Source organism: Orycteropus afer, unplaced genomic scaffold (assembly GCF_000298275.1).
Source record: "Orycteropus afer afer isolate SDZICR_OR568_19922 unplaced genomic scaffold, OryAfe1.0 scaffold00006, whole genome shotgun sequence".
In the NCBI taxonomy this organism is placed as follows: domain Eukaryota; kingdom Metazoa; phylum Chordata; class Mammalia; order Tubulidentata; family Orycteropodidae; genus Orycteropus; species Orycteropus afer.
This window is the reverse complement of record NW_006921593.1, coordinates 11,637,110-11,660,256: the sequence shown is the minus strand read 5'-3', so window position 1 is coordinate 11,660,256 and position 23,147 is coordinate 11,637,110. Positions and strand designations below refer to the sequence as shown.

The 23,147-nt window shown below is 57.3% G+C and overlaps 1 protein-coding gene across 1 annotated transcript; it reads left to right on the top strand.

The window, feature by feature from the left end:
• The first annotated feature begins 436 nt into the window (after positions 1 to 436).
• On the top strand, positions 437 to 22,220 carry CYTH3 (cytohesin 3). The gene is made up of 12 exons (XM_007942707.2): positions 437 to 511; positions 2,162 to 2,226; positions 2,770 to 2,836; positions 9,345 to 9,463; positions 12,199 to 12,279; positions 14,819 to 14,931; positions 15,159 to 15,307; positions 15,598 to 15,709; positions 21,393 to 21,469; positions 21,583 to 21,654; positions 21,777 to 21,931; positions 22,148 to 22,220. Exons 2-12 carry the CDS (start codon positions 2,189 to 2,191, stop codon positions 22,218 to 22,220), a joined length of 1,056 nt encoding a protein of 351 aa, XP_007940898.2. The 5' UTR covers positions 437 to 511; positions 2,162 to 2,188.
• The last annotated feature ends 927 nt before the right edge of the window (positions 22,221 to 23,147 follow it).

Here is a 23,147-nt window from a genome sequence, read left to right as displayed (position 1 = left end):
GTTGTCCTCGGTCTGTTTAGGCCTAGTTCTGGCGTGTTTTTTTCTTTGTAGCGTGTGATGATTGTCCTTCTTGTGGGCCTTTGTTTGTCTAGTATGAACAGTGCTGCGGTGAGTACTCACGCATGGTCTCTGTGCTGGAGTTTCTTGCCGGTAAAGGTTTGCTTGTCACCTACAACCCATCTCCAGCTGCACTGGGGGTCCCCCAGCTGTGCCCTAAGCAGTCCACGTACACCCATCTCCAGCTGCACTGGGGGTCCCCCAGCTGCTCCCTAAGCAGTCCACGTACACCCATCTCCAGCTGCACTGGGTGTCTCCCAGCTGTGCCCTAAGCAGTCCACGTACACCCGTCTCTGTGTGCAGTGGGTGTCTCCCAGCTGTGCTCTAAGCAGTTGCTGTTTAGTTGTTTAATTTGATATTTTTTCTTTCAGTGCCTGAAGACCTGTCATTAGAAGAGAGAGAGGAGCTTGTAGACATCCGTCGAAGAAAAAAGGAACTCATTGATGACATTGAGGTAGCAGCATCTCCTTTTGCCTTTGGGTGAAATGATAACTTGAGCAGCTTCATGAAGATGTGTAAGGGTGTTGAGGGAGTGTACCTGCGAACCCACAGAGAGAGGAAACGGAAGCGTTATCCCTGTTGGTGCAGCATAGGTTGTCCATCCCGGACAGGGCCGACTCGGAGGCCCAGGTCAAGGGCATCAGTGCCCTGGAGCAGCAGTGAGGGGCTTGAGAGGGCCTTGGGGTCCAGAGCCACCAGGCAGCATGTTTCCACTGCAGCAGCCACCCACAGACATGTCCGCTCTGCACAGTGGCCCATAGGCCCCACTTTGTGTCCAGCGCCCCGAGCTCCTGGAGCAGTGCTGTGATGGTGCTGCCACTCGGACGTTGTTGGACTGAACCAAGTGCCTGCTGGGTGCCAAGGGTACAAGGACAAATAAAATCAGACGACTGCATCACAGACAGACAAGCATGAAAGTGCCCACGTCTGGGCACTCCCCTGCAGGGGGCGGGCGGGCCAGGCCCACAGGGCAGCGGGAAGAGAGCCCCAGCATCACGGTGGGAGTGTCTGGGAGCTGCAGACATCCCTGGGCGCTGGGGCTGCTTCCACACGGGACTGCCCTGGGCTGTGCCTTTGCCCCCAGCTGGTAGCAGGAGAAAGGTCGGTACCGGAGGCTCTTCTTTCAGAAGCTTCCAGACATTGTTATGCCAGGATAAATGCGGCCCCCGGGCCTGTCCCACCCAGTGCCAGGTGCTCCTGCTCTACCTTTGAGGTTTCTCGGGATGATACGGTTCCCAACAAACGTCTCGAAAGGTGACTCCTGGCTTTCTCCTGGGGCTTCCTTCCCTTGGGAAGGTCAGATGAGCCCGATGGCTGTGTGGGCGCAAGAGCACGGATTTTTTTTCAGATTAGCCCTGTTTGGAGATCAGCAGTGAGGGGACCCATTGACTCTTACTTAGTTGGAATCTCAGTCCAGTCCTGACGCTTCATTGCGGAGGCCCAGGGAGGGAGGGCCACTTGACAGAGACCCCTCAGCCTGCGAGTGGTAGGGCCCCACAGAGGGAAAGGGGGCTGTCCCGTTTGCACTTTTCTGGCTTATCTGGTCACTTAGATCGGTACCGCTCCCGCCCCCGGGCTCTGTCCATGGTACTTCCTCTCAGACACAATCTCAGAGACTGCAGTGCCCCGGGGAGCCAGGGCCGCGGGGTGCAGTGGCCCAGAGAGAAAAGGAACTGTGGGGTGCAGTGTCAGGGAGAGCTAGGGCCGTAGGGTACAGTGCCAGGGAGAAATGGGACTGTGGGGTACAGTGCCAGGGAGAGCCAGGGCCGTGGGGCGCAGTACCCTGGAGAGCCAGGGCCTTGGCAGGGTTCAACAGCCCACTGCTTCCCTTTGGCCATTTTTCTTCTCTCCCTGGTGGCCCTTCCCAATTTTGCACCCACACTCCAGCATCTGTCTGGTGCAGCCCCCTGCCTTCTGGTGGCTTGATGGGATGCTGGGCGTGTGTCTGTCCTGAGCGAAGACCATGAAGCTCTCGCTGTCTAAAGCATTGTTTTTCCCAAACCTGTGATGCCCAGCTGGCCCTCGGGAAGCCTCGTCCCGGAGGCCAGGTCTCGGAGTAGGGGAGCTGAGCTGCACTCCGCCTTTCTGTCTTCTTCCCCGACAGCGGCTGAAATACGAGATCGCGGAGGTGATGACCGAGATCGACAACCTGACGTCGGTGGAGGAGAGGTGCGTACCTGGGACACAGCTCCCAGTTACTTGGTCATTTCTCCCCACTCCATCCTCCAGCTGAGCTTGTAAACCTGTGGGGACTGCAGTGGGGTCTGGGGGTCAGAGAGGTGGCCTTGGGAGGTGGGGGAGCCTTTTGGGGTTGCCCATTCCTTGGCATCCTCGCTCCTTCCTGCTCTGTGTGGAGGACTCTGGATATCACTTCTCACCCCTACCTGTTCCGCACCGTCTCCCGTCGTAGGTGCGGGAAGCGCGCGAAGCTGTCAGCGTTGCCTCGGGTCCATTGCGGCGTAACGGGAACTGGGCTTTCGTTAGCTTTTTCTGAAGAATGGTTTCAAGTCATCAAATGCACAAGGAGCCCCAGCAGCCCGTGTCTCCTGCCAGGGCCGGGGGGGCTCCCTGGGGGCTCAGCTCTTCCTTCTCGGGGCTGTAATGGAGGAGAGCCCACTGAGGGAGGGGACCCAGCTTCACTGCCCAAGGCCGGGCCGTCTCGGGACTTCATGGGAGCATGGGAGTGACTTTCTGTTTGTTTCCAACCAACAGCAAAACTACGCAGAGGAACAAGCAGATAGCCATGGGCAGGAAGAAGTTCAACATGGACCCTAAAAAGGTCAGAGCCCGGCCCGACTTCTCTGGTACCAGCTGACGGTCGCCACTAACTCCCTTCTGCACAAAAGTGACCCTACGGCCTCAAGAAAGACTAAGAGTCAGTGTTGTAAAATTTATATCAAAATGAGGGGCTGCTGATGAGTGGGAAGGAGCTCTGGTGGCGCAGTGGGTAAGGCATTGGGCTGCTAAGCAGAAGGTTGGCAGTTCCAACCCCCCAGTCGGAGGAAGATGAAGTCATGTCCTCCTGTAAAGATCTGTGGCTGGGAAGCCCTGCGGGGTCCCTGCGGGGTCCCTGTGGGAAGCCCTGCGGGGTCCCTGGGGGGGTCCCTGGGGGGGTCCCTGTGGGAGTGTGGTTTTTTTGGAATGCGTGGGAGGAGCCCTCGTGGCCCAACAGTTAGGCGCTTGGTTGCTCACCAGAGGTTGGTGGTTCAGACCCAGCAGCAGCTCTGGGAGAAAGGCTGGTGAGACCCTCCCTACAGAGGACGGCCCAGGAAGCCCTGTGGGACGTTCTGCTCTGTCGTATGGGGTGGGCACGGACGGAGCCGAGCTGACACCAGCCGGTAACTAGTAACCCATTGCGCACCGTCGCCCCAGCTGAAGGAGCCGGCCGGGCTGCAGGTCGTGCCGTGAGCGCGGGGCTGGCTGCCGCCTCTGGTGGAGCCCCCGTCACCACCTGAACACAGTTCTCTGTCACTCAGTCCTAACTGCTGTCTCTCCCCTCAGCTGTTGTCTTTCATTGTTACTTTTAAAAGAGGGTTCTTAAATTCATTCCCCCCTGACTCTTTATTGTACTTTATTATTTTAAAAAATAATATTTTATTGTGTTTGAGGTCAAAGCTCACACAGCACACTGGTTCCCGTTGAACAGTTTCTCTGCGTGTTTGCTGAGTGACATTGATTATGCTCCACACAGTGGGTCAGCATTCCCAGAATTCCCGTTCATGTAGCTGCCCGACCCCTCCTTCCTTCATCATCTTCGCTGTAGGGTAAATGTTGGCCTTTCAGTCTCATGTGAGTGATTTTTTTTTTTAAATTGTGATTTGGGTGAAAGTTTATAGAGCAAATTAACTTTCCATATAGCAGTTCAGACACACACTGTCTCATGACATTGACTACAATTTACCCCAGTGCAGCAGCTCCCTTCCTACTTCTTCCCGATAGTTACTTCTTCCGTGTCCATCTCAGGTGGGTGATAATTTGAAGGTGCACAGTTCTTGGGTCACCCAGTCTGTCATGTGGGCCCTGGCTCTTGCAAAGGGGAGCTGGGGTTGCACTGGGCACCTGCCTTTGTCTTTGTCTTTGACGGTTAAGCACAGAAGAGGTGACAGCTCTGGCCCCAGCTGCTTGTCCCCAGTCCTTGTGGCTTGTCCTGTAGCACGCTTCAGGAGGCGTCTAGCTCTGTGGGAGAGCGTGGACTGCTGGGGCAGGTCGCAGGCATTCAGAACTCAGGGGAACCTCGTCAGTGGGCTCCCTCAGCCCCTCTAGATCTGTGAGGCCGTGTAAGTGCGCCTAGGAGCTGGTGGGCGGCACAGGCCTAGGACTGCCTGCCGGCCCCGGTGCTCCTGTGGCGGCAGAGAGTGCTGGCTGAGAGAGTCCCCAGGCCACCGGGGGGGGGGGTGTGTGTGTGCGGGGGGAGAGCAGCATTGGGGGATGCAGGGGCTTTGGAAGGGCAAGAGCAGAAAGGGCAGGGGGCCACGTGTCCCGACCTCCTCCAACCCCACAAAAGGAAGACAGAGTCACCATTGATAGCCCAAGCCCTATTCCTGCAAGGCCAGACATGCTGCCTCCCTCCAGCCCTTTCACCAACCATTCCTCCCAAAGCACCCACCACCTCTCTCCTGGGTTCAATAATTCACTGCAGTGGCCACACAGAACTCACAGATTACAGGGTTTATTGGGGAAGCACCAGGCTACAATTCAAGTTCAGGAAAAAACGCTCAGTCTCTCTCCCAGCCCACCATCTCAGCCAAGTCTCTCTCAGTCTCTCCTGCAGCAGTGCACGTCCCTTGGTGTCTCAGCAATGCGTGTCTCTTGCGTATCTTTCCCAGCAGCACATGTCTCTTTCAAGAGCGCGTGTCTCTTTCAGCAGTATGTCTTGCTCAACCAGCAGTCAGAATTCTGCCTCTAGGAGGCCTCCTTTTGAGCCCAGCAGAGTGGCCAAACTAGCCAATCACAGCATCAGAACTCGAAGCACCTGAGAGAGAGTGGGAACCTCCCAGAACATTGTTTTATGCCACTCCCAACAGAAATACTCCAGGTGGACAACTTGAGCAATCAGGAGCTCCTCAGTTGCTCATAGCAAATCTCACCTTGGAGTTTACAAAGACTTATGGGTAGAAAAGCCACGCTAAGTAATCTACTACACCGCAGCATGGTAGCCACCGGGGTACCCGGGGAGTTACATCTGCAGAGGGAAGTGGTGCTTTCCGGAAAGACCAGCCACCCAGTCTCCAATGTAAGGGAGGAAGTGGCTGCAAAAGTTAGCCGGTAGGGTGGGTCCCAGACTCCTGGGGTGAGAACCGGGCCAGGCGTCACCCCGCGTGGGGCCAGGTTCCCTGCAAGGCCTCTACCTGCGATGATCCCTTCGTCCCAGGATCCTGGGTACCTTCCCACTCCCTCTCCTCAGCCCCTTGCAAGTTGGGAAATGCAAAATACATATCTCCAACCACGGCCAGTCTCGGGGGTCCTCACCCAAGAACTCAGTGGGGGCACTGGCCTCACAGGTGCACCTCTGGCCTCTGCCAGGATTTTAGATCAAACTAAACTACCCAGCTCTGCAGCGCTCCCCTTGCTCAGGGACCCCTAAGGGGTCCCTCTGTGCCGCTCCCCCTCTCTCCCTGGTGCTCCAGCTGATGGACTAGATGCTGCTCACTTGTCTTGATGGACAAGAACATGACCACTTCCTGTTGCTTCTCCATCAGACTCGGCGTCCGTTCTCTCACCCGATGCCTGGACACGCTCTGCAGATGAGCAGAGCCTCAGCACCGTTGCCCGCAGCCCAGTCTTGTTTGCCCGGGAGCCGGCCTAGGACAGGGCGACGGCAGGCTGACGGGAGCCGGCCTAGGTCAGGGGCGACGGCAGGCTGACGGGAGCCGGCCTAGGTCGGGGGCGACGTCGGGTTGACGGGAGCCGGCCTAGGTCAGGGGCGACGGCAGGCTGACAGGAGTTCGCCTAGGTCAGGGGCAACGGGACCTGACCTAGGACAGGGGCGACGGCAGGCTGACGGGAGCTGACCTACGACAGGGGCAATGGCAGGCTGATGGGAGCTGGCCTAGGAGTGGGGCGACAGCAGGCTGATGGGTGATACCAAGGGGGGTGTACCCATTTAAGCTCCCACCAGAAGTGTGTAGGGTTAATTTGGGATTGTCAGACTCCCTGGCGTTTTTGGTAAGGTGTCTCTACCACTGCACCATCCAGGCTCCTGCAGTCAGGCGTGCACACGGTAAATGTACAGCTTGAAGAACGTTTACAGATTAATGTATCAGACCCACACCCCAAAACAAGGTGGCTATAAAAGATTCAGGGCACCTCTCTGGTGTCTCCAGGGGCATACTGCTCCCCCAGGCTATCCACTATGCTAGCACCACAATTAGTCTTTAAAGAACCAAGAAAACACAACTTCATAAAAATGGAATTGGAATTTACTCTCTGTGTCCCTCTTCCATTAAGTGTCATGGGTTCCATTCGTGTCACTGAGCCTGGCAGCTGTCCATTCCATCACTGGATTATGTGGCATCACATAAAGTACCAGAGTGTGTACTGACAGTTGGGGTCTCCCCTGCCTTTGGAAAGCCCGAATAAGGCTGCTGTGGACACTGATGGATTTAAAAAAAGAAAAAGACTCCCAGATGCAGCATCAGGTGTGGGGTCTTGGGCCCTGAGCGTTTGAGCTGGAAGAGCATCGCGGGGTTTGTAGAAACGTCCTGGTGGCAAACAGACGACAGGATCTTCTGCTCACCTGGAGCGACAGAGGAAGGAGAGTCAGGAGGAGGAGGAGGAGGACGTGGAGCGTGTGGCTGATGGCCTCCATGAGCCACTGCCTCCTCCGCAGTGAGACCAGGGCCACACAGTGCCCGGCTACCATCACTGAACATTTTGATCAAAGATTCTGTAGAAGAATCTGGATCAAAAGGGGCACAGGCTGAACTATGAGGTAATGTGAAGCCGGGAGTGTACCCAAGACCATGTATAGGGTTGGCAGACCGTGGTCCTATAAGTGTATGTGTATGTTCTGCAAGAATTCCCAGGTGTATAGTAGAGCTGACAAGTAACAAGGTTGTAGTCACTTCTTGGGCACAGCCAGCTACCCAGAAGGATTGAGTAGTTGGACCTGTGGGCTCAGGACCACGATCACAGAGGACATCAAGCTCAATTGACATAACATTATTCCACCTACTTTGGCGAGTAGCCACTGAGATCTTAAAAGCTTGCAAGCAACCATCTAGATGCAGTGATGGATCTCTCCTCATCCAGAACAAAGAAGAAGGAAGAAAACCAAAGATTCATGGAAACAATTATTCCTAGTGACTGGTACACCATGCGATCCGCAGCCTATATGACTATGAGACCAGAAGAACTAGATGGTGCCTGTCAACCACTTGGAGGGGCATCTATGCAGGAGATCCTGGATAGAGAGGGAGAACAATGTGGAACAAAACACAAAATCATTGGGGTGGGGGGAAAGGGGGACCAGTCTTGCTGGTCTGATAGTTACAACCTGGTGGAACCACTGAGGCTATGGTCCCTAGCTGCCCTTCAGCTCTAGAATTGAACCCACACCTGTGGCTTCCAGCCAAACAAAAGACAGGCATATGAGTTGAACATTTGCCTGAGGTAGATACAGTCCTTGGAGAGAACAATCATGGGAGAATAGAAGGGTTATGTGTGCACAGAGAGACATCTTCAGGGGGCAGGAGTGCATGGAGGGATGGACACAGGGAAGAGGTGACTATCAGGAGGAAGTGGGAGGGGAGCGGTTGCATTGGGGTAAATTGTAGTCAATGTCATGAGACAAAGTATATGTGAACTGCTGTATGGAAAGTGAATTTGCTCTGTAAACTTACACCCAAATCACAATTTAAAAAAAGGGGGAGGGGGAAAATACGGAACAGAATTTCAAATTTCATGGACTCCAGACTTTCTGGAGCCATGGAAGCTGAATGTACTCCTGAAGCCACTACCCTGAGATAATCTTAAAAGCTTAAACCAAAAATACCCCCTAAAGTCTTAAACGTTAGTTTAGCTTCATTGGTAACAAGCATCCTCTGACTTGAGCTTTGTGTTCTTCTAAGAACTATCTGTATGGGGTCAGAGTGCCAACAGCCACTCAGAAGACAGACAGGAACTTAGGGTGCAGTGAGTTGACATTAATGGGGAGGAACATGCAAAGCAGGGTGAGGCCGGCTGCACAACCTGTAAAATGTCATCCGTGTCACTCACCGGGACGTGAGACACTGCTGAGTGGGTGTGGGTTTGCTGTGTGTGTTCTCGGCACCAACACAATGCAGTTCTTTAAGAAAGAAGAATTCTTAATAGCCTTACCAACATGTCTGAACCAGCTCAGAGCCCTCTGAAAAAGGAAGGTGAGCTGTTCCCCCAAGTCCCCAGAACTTCTCAGGACACAGCGGTGCTGACTCAGGCCAGCGGCCCTCTGATGCCTCTCATTCCAGCTGTGCTCTGAGATTTCCACCTGTGCTCTGTGGTCCTCAAAGTGGGCCCAGGTTTTGTCTGACCTCAGCTCAGAGGCCCAGTGTAGCAGGTAACGTGGTCATACAGGGCACAGAAACTCCAGCCGACGGTCGCTTCATCAGAGGGAGGGTTCTTTTCTCTCACATCTGGGGGAGTGAGAGGCAGCTGCCAGTATTGCTGAGGGACAGCAATACTGTCCAAGCGTCAGGGCTGTGGTTTCTGCTCATCTTAGCCTTTACCTTGTAAGGTGACCCTAATAACTCCAGCCACCACACCTGTGATTCAGACAGGATGGAGTCGAGGCAAGGGGAAGGGAAGCGGTACCAGCTGCCCGGGTCCCTTGATTAAGAAACCAGAACCCTTCCCAGGTGTGCCCTGTACCGCCCTTTATGTCTGTTTGTCCTGACCTGTGGCACAAGGTCATTTCTGGCTGCAGGGAAGGACTGCAGGAGATGAGGAGCTTGGGAGCGGGTGTGGTCGGCCAACCACATGCAGTCTGTGGGTCTCAGCACCAGACGACTTTTCCTGTGCTTGGATGACGTGGTATTAGTGCTTTGGCCTAAGAACTTGTCATAACCAGACGTGGTCGGTTCAGCCACTCATTCATTGGTCCTCTAACCTGGGAAAGTGCCAGGAGGATGGACTGTGGGTCACTCTAGGGTGGTGCTCTGAGAGGCAGCTTCTGCTGCTCTGGGGGTCCAGTGCTTACTGCTTCTGTATCCGTGCCTGTAAGAACATCCCGCAGAACGGGTTTCTGTCTTTGGACAATGACTTCGTGTGGCCCTCCTACCCAGCGTGTCCTTCCGTGTGTTCTTCTTCAGGGAATTCAGTTTCTAATAGAAAATGACCTGCTGCAGAGTTCCCCAGAGGACGTAGCCCAGTTCCTGTATAAAGGAGAAGGCCTAAATAAGACCGTCATTGGGGACTACCTGGGGGAAAGGTAAGTGGAAGGGAGGGTGCAGTCCTACCCGGGCCCGCTCTGTCCTGCGGCCTGACATGGCCCATCCTCCTCTTTCAGGGGGACACAGTTACTTTGCTGTGGGCTAGAGGGGCCCATATGTTGCTCTTCAGTAGTGAGTGACCCAGTGCGATCACACCCCCTTCCACGCCCTTGTGAGGACAGAGGTGCTGGGGTGCTCTGGGTGGGCCCCGTGGTCTTCGGAATCCTTTGCTAAAGACCCCTGGCAGAACCGAAACACCACTGCTCTTTTCCCATGTTTCGGGAAGTATCTTAATTGTTCTGTGTTTCGCCCAGAAATGCACCAGATTTCTTACTGGTTTTCTTTCTCCCATTGGTGGGGGTGTGGATATAGGTGGAAAATTAAGATAGCTTTTTAAATGGCAATCAGCAGGTCAGCCTTCTTACTTACTGCTTCGCGGAGGTGAGGGCAGGCCTTCTGAGGTGGCATGTCCCTGAGTAGACTTTTGGAAGGGCCCAGGGTGAGTATCTGGAAACAAAAGTCCAGCAGTGGCTTGGTGGGGAGGACTATGTCTACGGCTTTGTATTAAAAATACCTGATTAAGAGTGAAAAGTGCAATACTTCCCAACTCCTCATGTGAGGCCACTGTTACCCCTGACACCAAAACCAGAAAAGACGTCACAAGAAAAAACTACAGACCAATGTCTTTTATGAATATGAAAGACCTACATACTACAGACCAATGCAGAAATCTTCAAGAAAATCCCAACAAATCACATCCAGCAATGTGTAAAAAGGACTATACACCATGACCAAGTCGGATTTATCCCCAGAATGCAAGGGTGGTTCAAGATCCAAAAATCAATTAATAGAATGCAGCCTATCAGTGAAGGACAAAGAATACATGATAATCTCGGACAAAGAGAACACGTTCGACAACGTTCACTACCCCTTCATTATGAAAACGCTCAAACTAGGAATAGAAGGGACTTACCTCAATTGCTGAAGGCTATCTATGAAAAACCCACAGCTAACTCCACGTTAAGTAATGAAAGACTAGGTACTGTCCTAAGAGCAGAAACAAGGCAGGGATGTCTGGTCTTTCCACTTCTTTTCAACGTGGCACTGGAAGTTCAGCCAGGTGACTAGGCAAGAAAATGAACTGAAAGGCATTCAGATTGGAAAGGAAGAAATAAAACTGTAGATGACACAATTTTATATATGGAAAATCCTAAAGAATCCACTGAAAACTATCAGAGCTAATAAACCAGTTCAGTAAGGTTGCAGGTTACAGGATCAGGATATAAAACTCAGTTTGCAATAAATGCATCCTGATAGAGTGGGAGCAAAAGGTGGGCCAGAACTCAAATTCTTAACCAGCCCAGACTTACCGGAGCTGTGAGACTGGAGGATTCCCCAGGACTTCCCCCTGAAATGCTCTTTAAGCTTTGAACCAAAAGTATTCCATGAGGTCATCTTTCAGCTAAATAATGGTTGGCTCATTTAAAAAATAAAAACAAAAACAGTATCCCCCATGGGCACTGTGCTCCTGTAAAAAAATCATCTACATGAGACCAAGTGGTCAACACTTAGTCTAACGCAAAGATGAGAAAGCAAGGGGGGAGAGGGAGGCTAGATTACCGGAAACAGGACAACCAGAACAGAAATCACAAGAAAGCTGCCACACTGTGCAAAATGTAACTAAACAATGTATTGAACAGATTGTGTAGAAACTGTTAAACAGGGAACTAATTTACTGTGTAAACTTTTACCAAAAGCACAATGAAGTATTATTAAAATAATAAGGAACTCAGTTGTAGTTCCATACACTCGCAGTGAGCAAATTGACAAGGAAATTAAGAAAATAATTCCATTTTAATAGCATCAAAAAGAATAAAATATTTAGGATTATATTTAATAAAGAAGTGTAAGACTTGTACATCGCAAACTATAAAGCTGTGTTGAAGGAAATGGCAGAAGACCGAAGTCAACAGGAAGACATCCCATGTTCATGGATCAGAAGTCAACAGGAAGACATCCCATGTTCATGGATCAGACGACTTAATTCTGCTAAAATGGTGATGCTCCCCCAACTGATCTACAGATTCAGCACAGTCTCCATCAGAATGACAGCTGGCTTGAGGTTTCCTTAGCAGCCCTCACTGACCAGGGACCCTGGGAACAGCTTTCAGTTCAAATTCCATTGAAGCCACCATGTTGCTTTTGCACTGTTTTGCTTTTTGTTTCTTCTTTACGATTTTGTTTATGTAAAAGTTTACATCTTTTTATCACGTTCTCACATTTAAACGCGAACGTAAGATACTGTTTTTCTCCCTTTCTGAGCCCAGAATCTCCTTCATGATTGTGACCTTGGGGGTGGGGGGTGTTGACATTAGTTCTCTGAGCTCCAGAATCCCTGTGAAACGGGAGTGAGGAGAGCGTCTCCTTCACAGGGTGGTCCTCTTCTCATGTTGAGCACAGAAGGGTGCAGTGGTGTGCACTGGGGAACACCCAGGACACTGGCTGGGCTTGTGTTATTTGAGGATTCATGATGGACCTGTTGCCCTGAACCTTAGTGATTATGAAGGAAACTCTTCACATTGTCTTGCCTCAAAGCAAATTTACTAAAAAAAAGTCTTCACTTTTAGTCATATGAAATTGAAAACCACAGAAAGCTGTGTTAGGAAGTGCTTTTCCTTTGAAACGACCGGCCCAGTACGTGCTGGGCTTTAAACCGTGTTCCCTTCCTCTCCAGGGATGAATTTAATATCAAAGTTCTTCAGGCTTTTGTTGAGCTCCATGAGTTTGCCGACCTTAACCTCGTACAGGCCTTGAGGTGAGTCTGGGCACAAGAAAGACGGGGGGACAGCACTTGTGCAGTGTTCCCCCTCCACTCCCAGTAGCTCAGACACCCCGTGTGTCCCTGCAAACACTGGTGCCTCGTGGAGACGCTCGGCAGCCCCAGGGGACGTCAGGACTCTCGCTCACGGGCGCTGCGCTCCAGTCTCTGTTGCTCACTGTGCTATGTGCTGAATGGTACCCAGTGGTGGTGCGCTGCCCTTTTCCTGCGTTCGCTGATGTCTGCTGATGGCTCTGTGGGCGGAGCTCAGCCAGGCACCAGCTCGTTTCCTGCCCATCAGCATGGATGGCACCAAGTGTACCTGGCAGGTCTCTGCTCAGCCTGCGTGTGGGCTTCCCACCAGTCGAGGAGAACTAGGTGTGGCCATGGGTCACCTGGTGGGGACCTCGATGCAGTCCCAACAGGGCTTTCTGGTCCCAGCCCGGCCTGTGCCCCCTGGAGGTACACTGTGGTCACTCTGATACATCTGTCTCTTTCCTTCCTTTACTTCCTTCCCACGTGTCTGGGCCAAGACATGATGGCTGTGCTAAGCCTGTGCTTGCCCTGGCACTTGGCCTGGTAGACATCGCTGGGGCAGGGGCCCTTGGCCCACGGGCACCTCTCTCAGAGAGGTGCCGCCCTGAACTTGGGGGCCGGCCGAGCCAGTGCACAGCACCGGCACGTGCTGCCTGTCCCACGGTCTAGACCTCTCCCCACTCACGGTGGCCGGCTCCCGTGGGAACCTGCTTCCTGGTGGCCTCGCTCAGCAGCAGACTGAGATACGGGTGTGCGCACCGTGGGACTCCTGGGGCTCAGACACAGGCGACAGCTAGCAGCAGACAGCCCTGCTGCTGTGGCTCTTTTAGGTTCAGGTTTCGAAAAATGTCTTAGAGGAAAGGTTTGACGCGGGGGGCTGCTCTGGGAGGTGTGTCCACAGCACGGCCACCACAGCTGCCCCTCCATTTCCTCTAGTTACGCTGCGCAATCTCTAGCCCAGAGCCACAGGGAGCTTGACATAATGCTTCAGGTCTTGGGAGCCAGCTCGGCCAGGGGAGGCCTGGCCTCTCTACGTGTCCACGGCTCCGGCTGGTTGGGGGAGGCCTGGCCTCTGTGTCCACGGCTCCTCTGTTGTCCCTCTGCCGTGTGGCTTGTCACGGAGGCCCACCCGGCAGGGCACCCTGGGCAGCCCAGCTCCCAGAAGACGGCACCTCCTGGGAGGGCGTGGCCTGGACTTGCCCTCGTGCCAGGAGCTGTGCAGAAACGTGAGGCGAGGAGCAGAGCGGGCCCGGGCTCAGGTGTGAGGTCTGCTCAGACGGCTGCCCTGGCTGTGGGAACGCTGTGGCCAGCAGGGAGTGTCGCGGTCACCTAGGCCAGGTGGGCAGAGGGCACAGCAGGCTGGCGATCCCACTGGTGCCAGACTGCAGGGGTGGGAGTGGCAGTGGGAAGGCAGCTGGGCTGTGAGAGGGTACCACTCACACTCAGCTCAGGTTTGAGTCTGAAGACCGGAACAGCCGGGGCTGAGGAGTCAGGAGCTGGCTGGGAGGTGGCCTGAGTGGGGCCGGAATCCAGATGGAGAGTTAGATGAGAAGAGGCAGAGGGGCGCAGGGCAGCCCCCCAGGGGCACACAGAGGGGCATGCCCAGAGGAGGGGGGCTATCAGGGAAGCACCCCTCTCCTGCCGGCGGCAGACAGTCCTCAGTGGCCCCTGCGGTCTGGCCTCAGCCCTGACTCCTCTGCTGTCACAGGCCGCGCACTGAGCACCAGCAGGGCCTTGGCATGCAGGGGGCACACTGGATGGGTGCCCGTGCCGGCGAGGCAGGTGGCAAAGAGAGCCAGCGTTGTGGTGGTGACAGTGCTGGGCCTCGGGAGGGGGCAGGAGTGTCTGGGGATGACCTCCGGGAGACGGTGCCCACTGCGTAGAAAGGGACCCAGAAGCTGGAGGACCCAGTTGTCTGCTCACCGGCCAGAGCCCGTGGGAACAGAGCCCTGAAGCGGGTGTGGGCCTCCCTGCAGCGGGGAGGGTGGGGCACCTGAGGGAGATGGTGTTGTGGGTGGAGGGGTATGGCCCACTTACATGGTCAAGGTCACTGGGCTGCTGCACGGAGGACATGTCAGGGGCCGGGACCATTCTCTGGGCAGGCAAAGGCACTCAGCAGTGGAGGGCAGAGGGGCTCAGGCCTGGGTGCATATGAAGGCAGAAGTGACAGGGCTGTAGCCACCAGAGAAAAGGAAGTTCTGAGTTACTGACGGAAGACAAAAGTCTCAAGTCTCCCTTCTCCCCGACTACACGTTCTCCATGTCCCTGCCAGAGCAGGTCCTGGGCAGAAGATGACAGTGAGGCTGCAGAGTGACCGCAGGGCCAGGCCGGTCTCCAGCACCAGGTGCAGGGTCTGTGGTCGCCTGGCGCACGTCAGCATGTGGAGGCACAGTTGCCTGGCGCACGTCAGGGTCTGTGGCCGCGTGGTGCCTGGCCCACGTCAGGGTCTCTGGCCGCACGGTCATCTGCGCACGTCACCCCCACGGCTCTTTCCTTGCAGGCAGTTCCTGTGGAGCTTTCGGCTTCCTGGGGAGGCTCAGAAGATCGACCGCATGATGGAGGCGTTCGCCTCCCGCTACTGCCTGTGCAACCCTGGGGTCTTCCAGTCCACAGGTCAGTGTCAGCCCCTGGGGCCCCAGGAGGAGCCCGGGGGGCACAGCCTGGGCTGGTCCCCGTGAGCAGGTTCTGAGCAGGTTCTGCCTTGGCCCGGAGCCAGGCCAGCCTGCTGTGTCCCTCAAGGGACAAGCCTGTCCCACCAGGGCGCACGGTCCGTCCTCTGGGCTCAGCCCTGCTGTGGAGCCCCCAGCCTCTCAGTGAGCCCCTGCTGTCCCTGGCTGCAGACACCTGCTACGTGCTGTCATTTGCCGTCATCATGCTGAACACCAGCCTCCACAACCACAACGTGCGGGACAAGGCCACGGCGGAGCGCTTTGTCGCCATGAACCGCGGCATCAATGAGGGACGGGACCTCCCCGAGGAGCTGCTGAGGGTGAGTGGCGCCGACGCCGCGGTCTGGGCAGCCTTCTTCCGGGACCCACGAGGTGGCGGTGAGTCAGCGCACGCAGCCCTGCAGCCACACGTCTCCTCGTCGCTCTTCGTCCCGCGGGTGCTTTTCTGTTCTCAGGCTTAGCGGCGTCTGAATCGGCAGCCCAGGCAGCTCCTTTCTCAGCGTGTTCTTAGTCTCTTGGCTTCTCTGGCCCTGCCCCCTGACTTGGGGTGGAAGGGCCGGCGGCTTCTCCCCTGTGAACCCTGGACTTGCTGCTGTTTCCCTCTTTACAGAATTTATACGAGAGTATTAAGAATGAGCCATTTAAGATCCCAGAGGACGATGGGAACGACCTGACCCACACATTCTTCAACCCCGACCGGGAAGGCTGGCTCCTGAAGCTGGGTGAGTGCCAGCACTTTGCTGCGTGGCCCGCAGTGGTCCCCCCGCCCGCGGTCCTCGGCGTCCTCGTCCTCGCAGGAGGCCCCTGAGCGGAGGGCAGGCGCATCGGGCCCAGCCGGGCACACGGTGCTCCCGTGGCTGCTCCCCAGGCTCGGGACCGCTGCCGCGGGTGCGGCCTTCCGGAGCAGGGCAGACGGGCACCCGGCTGCACCAAGCGGCCCAGAGCCCAGCGTCGTCCTGGCCGGACGTTTCTGTGCCCGGAGCGAGTGCATGACCTGGGAGCTCCGTGTGCGTCCCGCTCGGTTCGGCGTGGCCGTGACGTGATGCGCGGTTTACGTGTGCCGTCTTGTTTCCCTTCTGCTGTGGCTCCCACCTTTCTGTTCTGTGACGGGCTGTCCCTGCTTGTTCTGCGGCAGGAGGTACGTACCCAGTGGCGCTCTGTCCCGCTCAGCCACCCGCGTCTCTCCTGGCTGCCTCTCCCCTCACTGGCTCCTGTGAAGCTCCCGACCCCGCTGCCTTGACACGCTGGGCTCCTTTGGGGTTCTAGCGTGTGGTGGCCCACGGGGCAGGGGCAGGGGTGGCTGTGAGCCCTGGAAGCCCGTGCGTACCACGTAGACAGTTTTGACTCCCTGCCGTTCGGTAGAGCCTTGGAGCTGCCTGGCACCAGCCCCTGGCCTCAGTGTACCAGTCTCCCTCACACCAGCAGTGCCCACCTGCAGCCCGGGAAGATGCCAAGCCGTTGGGGCTCCCTTACGCTTTCTGGGTGGTTAAGGAGTGTCCAGGGGCCATTGTGACTGTGGGGATTGGGACCCTGCAAAGGCCGCAAGCTGTGACAGCTTCCCACGGGGCACTCAGGGCAGGCTGTCCCTGCGGCGTGTGAGACCAGGGCTGCGAGGCCCAGAGGCGTAACTGTGGTGGCCTGAGGCTGTGCGCGTGGGTGGGTGCCGCCTGGGAGCCCAGGACCTGTCCCCTGGTCCCAGCTGCCCTGACCTTTCATCTCTGGGCCCTGCCTTGGAAGCCCTGCGGGCCCCGGTCACCTCAGACCCATTCCAGACTGAGATCTCAGACGAGCTGTGGTGCTGGAGTGAGGCGGGGGGGGGGGCGCCCTAGAGTACCCGCACTCTGCACCCTCAGGAAGGACAGGCTGGGGGTGCAAGCTCTGCCCTGCGGCTCCGGCATTGCCGAGGGCGCCCCCTGGTGGGCGATGGCCAGTAAGCCGAGGCAGTGGGCTGCTAGGACAGCCCCGAAGGGGGCAGGGCTGTGTTCCCTGTTGTTACAGTCGTTACAGTCTGTTGTACGTGGCTACGCTGATGACATTGTTTGACTTGTGCAGCTGTTCTCATTCTTTTCTGAGTTGTTTGTCCTCCGTTCACATAAATTCACTGTCCGCTCGGGTTCCTCTCTGATCTTTCGAGTTGCTGTTGTCTCTGGATCCCACAGACAGACCTCGAAAGAGCTGTGTGGGGGTGTCGTTCTTATTAGCAACACAGTGACCATGACTCGGGAGGCTGGTGGGTGCGGAAAGCCGCGCTGGCCCAGCGCCCCTGGGATGCAGGCCAGCGGCCCTTTGCACCTTTGTTTTTCTGGGCCCTGTCTGGCCCAGCCTCTGAACCGTCCAGTCTCAGGAGTGAGTCCAGAGGTGTGGTCACTGCCCCCCGTGCTGGGTGGCCAGCAGCGGCTGCGCCCTGGGCCCCTGCCCTGCTGGGCCATGCAGCGCTCAGCACCTGGGGCCTCGGCAGCTTCGAGGGCCCGGGGTACCGCCACCCAGGCCTGGCCCCAGAGACAGCTCAGGGCCAAGGAGGCTGTGGGTCTGCGGAGAGGGCGGTGTGTGTCGTTCACGAGGGCACCTGGTCCGAGGCCTCCCTCACGGCCTCCCAGGCACTGGAGAGAGTCCCGCTGGCATGGAGCGCACGCTTGGCCATTGGCACAGAGCTGGTTTAGAAACAAAATCTGTCTTCAAGCCTGTCCCCAAAGAGCACGGCAAGGTCCACGTGCTGAATAGCACCCTCGTAGTCAGTTTAACGTCAAGGCAGGTGGCACTGCCGCAGTCCCTGGGTGCCCTGCCAGGGCCCCTGGACACCCCGCCACGGCCCCTGGACGCCCCGCCACCGCCCCTGGACGCCCCGCCACCCATGGCCCCTGGACGCCCCGCCACCCATGGCCCCTGGACGCCCCGCCAGGGCAGGCGCCCCCTGCTGCTTGGGTGTATGCACTGCAGGGTGTGCAGCCGATGGTGAGGACTGGGGAGGAAATCACGGCCCGGCCCGAGCTCTGAGAATCCGTGTGTTAGACAGGAACGGAGTCAGGGTTGAGCTGTTGTGGGGGAAATGTGTGTTGCAGGCCGTGTGCATGCTCATGTGCATGTGTGTGCCAGGTAACAGGAGGACGTAGGAGGGAAGTGACAGGAAAGAAGGTGCTGGCCCTGCTCTGGGGGAGCCGGGCTTCCTTAGGCACAGGGTGTGTGCATGGGGGGGTGATGTGAGTGATGTGTGTGCATGTGAACGCTGTGTGAATGTGCAGGGGTGCACATGGGGTGTGGGGGGCATGGTGTGCGTGTGGGGGGGTGGCATGTGTGTAGGTGTGTGCGTGTACATGAGTGGCATGTGTGTGGTGTGTAGGGGTGCACAGGGGTGACGTGTGTGGGTTGTAATGTGAGTCGTCTGGAACAGTGCATCGGGGTGGCATGTGGGTGCGTGTAGGGGGGACGTGTGTGTGGGGGCATAATGTGCATGGTATGGGAGGGTGATGGGGGGATGTGTGTGGGGTGTATGTGAGTGGTGTGGGAGGCACAAAGGGGATGGCATGGGGGTACATGGGGTGACGTGTGTGGAGTCTGGGAGGGCACGTGGGGGCGTGTGTGTGTGTACACGAGTGGTGTGTGATGTGTAGGGGTGTGTGTGTATGTGTGTGAGGGGGTACCTGTGGGGTGTAACCTGACTGGGAGGGGCGTGGGGGGCATGTGTGTGTGTGTGAGTTGTGAGTGTGGCATGTGTGTCCCTTGTAACACTCAGCCAGAAACCCTCCCAAGCAGAACTCTGTCTTCTTAGCTTGGCCCTGGGGCTGTGGCCCTGCCCTGGGGCTGGCAGGGTGCCCCGGGCCCAGCTTCTGGCCTGCAGGCCTGCAAGGCTTCCTGGGTCTCTGGAGTGGGGACCGGGGGCTGGAGTCTGCGGGGCTGCCACTGACTCTGGGAGCAGGGCCAGTGGGCAGGGTGCCAGGACCAGGGAGCCCTCGTGACCCTTTCTTGTGGGAGTGGGTGGTACAGGCCTGGCGACGGGTGGGGGTCGGGGTACCTGATCTCACACCGTGATGCGCCCCAGCAGGGACAGGGTGTCCAGGGAGGGTCCCCAAGAACTTGCTGGAGGCTGAGTAACAGGAAGGAGTTGGGAGCAGCCGAGCTCAGGGAGGCCTTGAGTTGAGGGAGTTTCATCTTATGCTGAGGGGGGGAGGAGGAGCCCCGGGGTGCTTTAACGGGGAGCCACTCGGCCAATTTTTTCCCCCCAAAAGATGCCTCTGGTGCTGCGTGGGGGCCGCTGGGAAGGGCAGGGGCGGGCCCAGGGCGATGAGGACACCCCACCCTGGGCGGCACCCAGAGGGAAGTGTGAGGAATGGAGGTGTGAGGGGCGCAGTGGGGCGACCAGTGAGTGATGCTGGCCCAGCTGTAAGATGACCCCTCAGTCTGGCTTCACACTTGCAGGGCTGCAGGGACCTGCCCCGGGAGGTGCCTGGAACCCGTCAGCTGTGTCCTCCTTTCTCATGGCCTCTAGGTGCCTAGCACATGTCTCTGTCCACCCGTCACTGGGGACTTGGGGGCAAGCTTGAGCTGCCCTGAGGGTCCCCTGTCTGATGCCTCAGCAGAGTCTGGGCAGGTGGGAGGCCAAGGGAGGGCTGGCGTGGGCTGGGGCAGCCAGGGCACCGGGTCTGTATTGGGGTCGGGAGGGGAGGTGGACAGGCCCATGTGGGAGGCGTGCAAGACGGTGAGAGCCCTGGTGAGGTGGTGTTGGGCCCGAGAGCCTCGGTCAGCCCTCCTAGGGCAAGGGATTGGGCAGGGGTGGCCCAGCGTGGGGTTCAGATAGACGGGAGGAACGTTCGGGAAGGGGATGGGGCTGCGCCTTCCTGACAGAGTGTCTTAGAACCAGGCCTCCTGCCGTGCAGGCTGATGCTGTTCCTCCTTGGGCTTCTGTGGGCGTGGGCTGGGGAGGGGGGCGGAGTGGGGCTCCCTCAGAGCCCACGAGTGACAGATGGGCAGGGTGGCCTTAAGACCAGCCCTGGCTCACCCCAGGGCCGGCCACAATCAGAGATCTGTGTGTGAGGCACTGGGCTTGGTCTGTGAGGCAGGGCAGGCCTTCCCAGTGCCGTGGAAACGGCTTCTCTCCACCCCGCACCCCTGCTGGACTGTCCCCTGCTTGCTTCTCTCTCTGGCGCTCTGCAAACTTCGGCTGTCAGAGGCCGCAGTAGCCCTGTTGCTCCAGCTCTGGGGTAGCAGTCGGCTTCCAGGGCTCCTGCTTAGAGTATCCCTCCGTTTCCCCACGTGGCTTGCAGACCTGTTCCCTCAGCACCCTTTGTGCCTCCCTAAGCACGCCTCCCCTCACCACACTGACCTCACCTCACCTCCCCACCCTCACCTCACCTCCCCTGTGTCACCTCATCTCACCGACCTCACCGCACCTCACTGCACCGACCTCACCGCACCGACCTCACCTCACCCCACCTCACCACCCTCACCTCACTGTACCTACCTCACCTCACCTACATCACCTACCTCACCGTACTACCTCACCTCACCTCTCACTGTACCTCACCTCACTGGCTCATGGTCTGTTTGGGGTGAGGGGTGGGATAGGGTGGCCCTGGATCTGAGGGCAGACCCTCACCCTGACGGCACCACACCTGCCTCCCTGGGAAGCTGAGTGGCCCGCAGAATGTGAGCACCTTCGACACTGGGTGCCCCTGGGGTCTGGGGAGTAATTCCCACTTTGTACCGTGTCTCCCTCGGATCTGGGGCCTGGGAGCGATCCCGCCTTGTGCCCTGCGTTTCCCTCAGATTTGTTGCCCACAGCAAGTTTCCTATTTAAAGAAAAAAAAAAAAAAACCTCAGGAGGTCACGTCAGCAACAAGGGCAGGAAAGTGACGGCAGTTTGCTGCGTGTCTGTGGGTGGAGCGAGCCCTTCCCTAGCGAAGGGCGTCTGTCCCAGGGGCCAGGTGAGACAGGGTCATGGCTGCTCCAGATCTTGTTACGAGATTAGTTCAATCCAGTAATTCTCGGGGACTGTGATAGGTCCCAGGGCCACCCCAAGTGCCCTGTAATGCGATCACCTCGCTGGTGTCATTGGCTCAGGTCACAGCAAAGCCGGAGGAAATCAAGCCCGCCCGTTACTTTGCCGGGAAGCGGATCTGGAGGTGATTGGATTATCCGGGCTCTGGGGGTGCGTGTGCCAGGGCCCCAGCAGAGCACCATGTCACCCAGTTGTCCAGCCGGTGGCGCTGGATCAGGGGCCTTTAACGGCCAGGCCAGCATGGCCAGCACAGGGGTTTTCTGGCAGACTGTCGAACCCCTTCACAAGCAGGAAAGCTTAACACCCAGCCTGGTTCCTGGTGGCGTTGCTGCAAAGCCAGCTCCTCCCGGGTCCCCCAGCTGCCGGGCCTGGTGCTCGGCCGACGTCTGGCTCATGAGGCCTTGTGCTTGCAGGCGGCCGTGTGAAGACCTGGAAGCGGCGCTGGTTCATTCTGACCGACAACTGCCTCTACTACTTCGAGTACACGACGGTGAGAGCTCGGGCCCTGCCTGTCCCCCAGCGGGGACCCGCACACCCCACGCGGGAGGGCCACCCTCCAGACCGGTGGCCTGAGTGGCTCCGACGTGCCCCTCTCTCTCGTAGGATAAGGAGCCCCGGGGAATCATCCCACTGGAAAACCTCAGCATCCGAGAGGTGGAGGACCCGCGGAAACCCGTGAGCGCCCTCCTCCGGCCCAGTTCTTTGCGCACACTTGCCCTTCCCCTGCTGGCAGTGCCACGGGCAGGGGGCCCTGGGTGCGGTCATTGACGGCCTCCCTGCCTTTCTCCCCTCCCCAGAACTGTTTTGAGCTTTATAACCCAAGCCACAAAGGGCAGGTCATCAAGGCCTGCAAGACGGAAGCCGACGGCCGGGTGGTGGAAGGGAACCACGTGGTGTACCGGATCTCGGCGCCGACCCCTGAGGAGAAGGACGAGTGGATCAAGTCCATCAAGTGAGTGAGGTGGGGGCTGCAGGCCGAGTCCTTCCGACACGGAGGTGGACAGCGTGTGCGCACGCGTGCGCGCCTGAGTGTACACGTCTGGGCAGGAACAAGCCCTTCTGAGCGTCTCCTCTCACTTTGTTGGTGATGAGGTCGCTGGGGGGGGGAGGGCTGTCTCAGACGGCACATGCGTGTGCGGCTAACCCATGTTTCCCCTTTCTTTACCAGAGCGAGTATCAGTAGGGACCCTTTCTATGACATGCTGGCAACGAGGAAGAGGAGGATTGCCAATAAAAAGTAAGAGCTTTCCTGGCTCCCCAGGAGGAAGTCAAAACCCAAACCCCAAGCAAAAAGTGACCAAGGGCTTCTCCCTGCGGCCCCGGGACACACCTCCTCAGAGCGTTTCCAGAAGGCCTGGCCACAGGCAGCCAGAGAAGGGTGCTCTGGGGTGGTGTCAGCAAGCCAGCCGCACACGCTGAAGCCTTAGGAGTGCCACGGTCTGGAAGCGGGATCGCTGGCTGAGCGTCCAACACCTTCCTGCCGACCATCACGTCAGCTGCTGTGGTGACACGGCACTCACCCGAGGATGGACTCCCGCTCCCGCCAGCCGCCATGCCGCACGCCAGCCATTCCTGACGCCATCTTACAGCAACCAGGAAAGAAAAAGCTACCACTTTTTTATTCAGAATTTTTTTCTCAGATATATGATTATAGCTTTTATATGCCTTTTTATATCTGAAATTATGAGAGATGCTTACTTTCTAACAGTAGTATTTTTAGAATGGCAGCTATAACTGTAACTCCCAGACACAGTGTACGCTGTGCCCAGAGAAAAAATATGCAGCACCCAGTGGGGTGGGCGAGGGCCCGTCGCCGACTGCCCGGTGCCGGGACTCGAGGTCGTCAGGGAGGGGAGGTGTAGGGGCAGCAGTGGGAAGCCCACCAAGGTTCCCCCACCTCCCAGTGAGCACTTGGTGAGAGAGGGCAGGGTGACACCTGGGGCCACTCGTAGACTTGGAGGCATTTCTGCCCTGCAGATCCTTTCTGGAAGGCAAACAGTTAAGTATAAACGCTGTCAGGGGTTGTCATGGTCTCTTTCCCGGACAGGTGGGCCATAGCTGAACTCCGCAGAGCTGCGCCTGTGGCAGCTGCAGCCGTGCGCAGTGCATAGTCCGTGCGGGTCAAACACACGGGTCCGGCTGGCTCTGGACCACGTCCTCCTTTACAT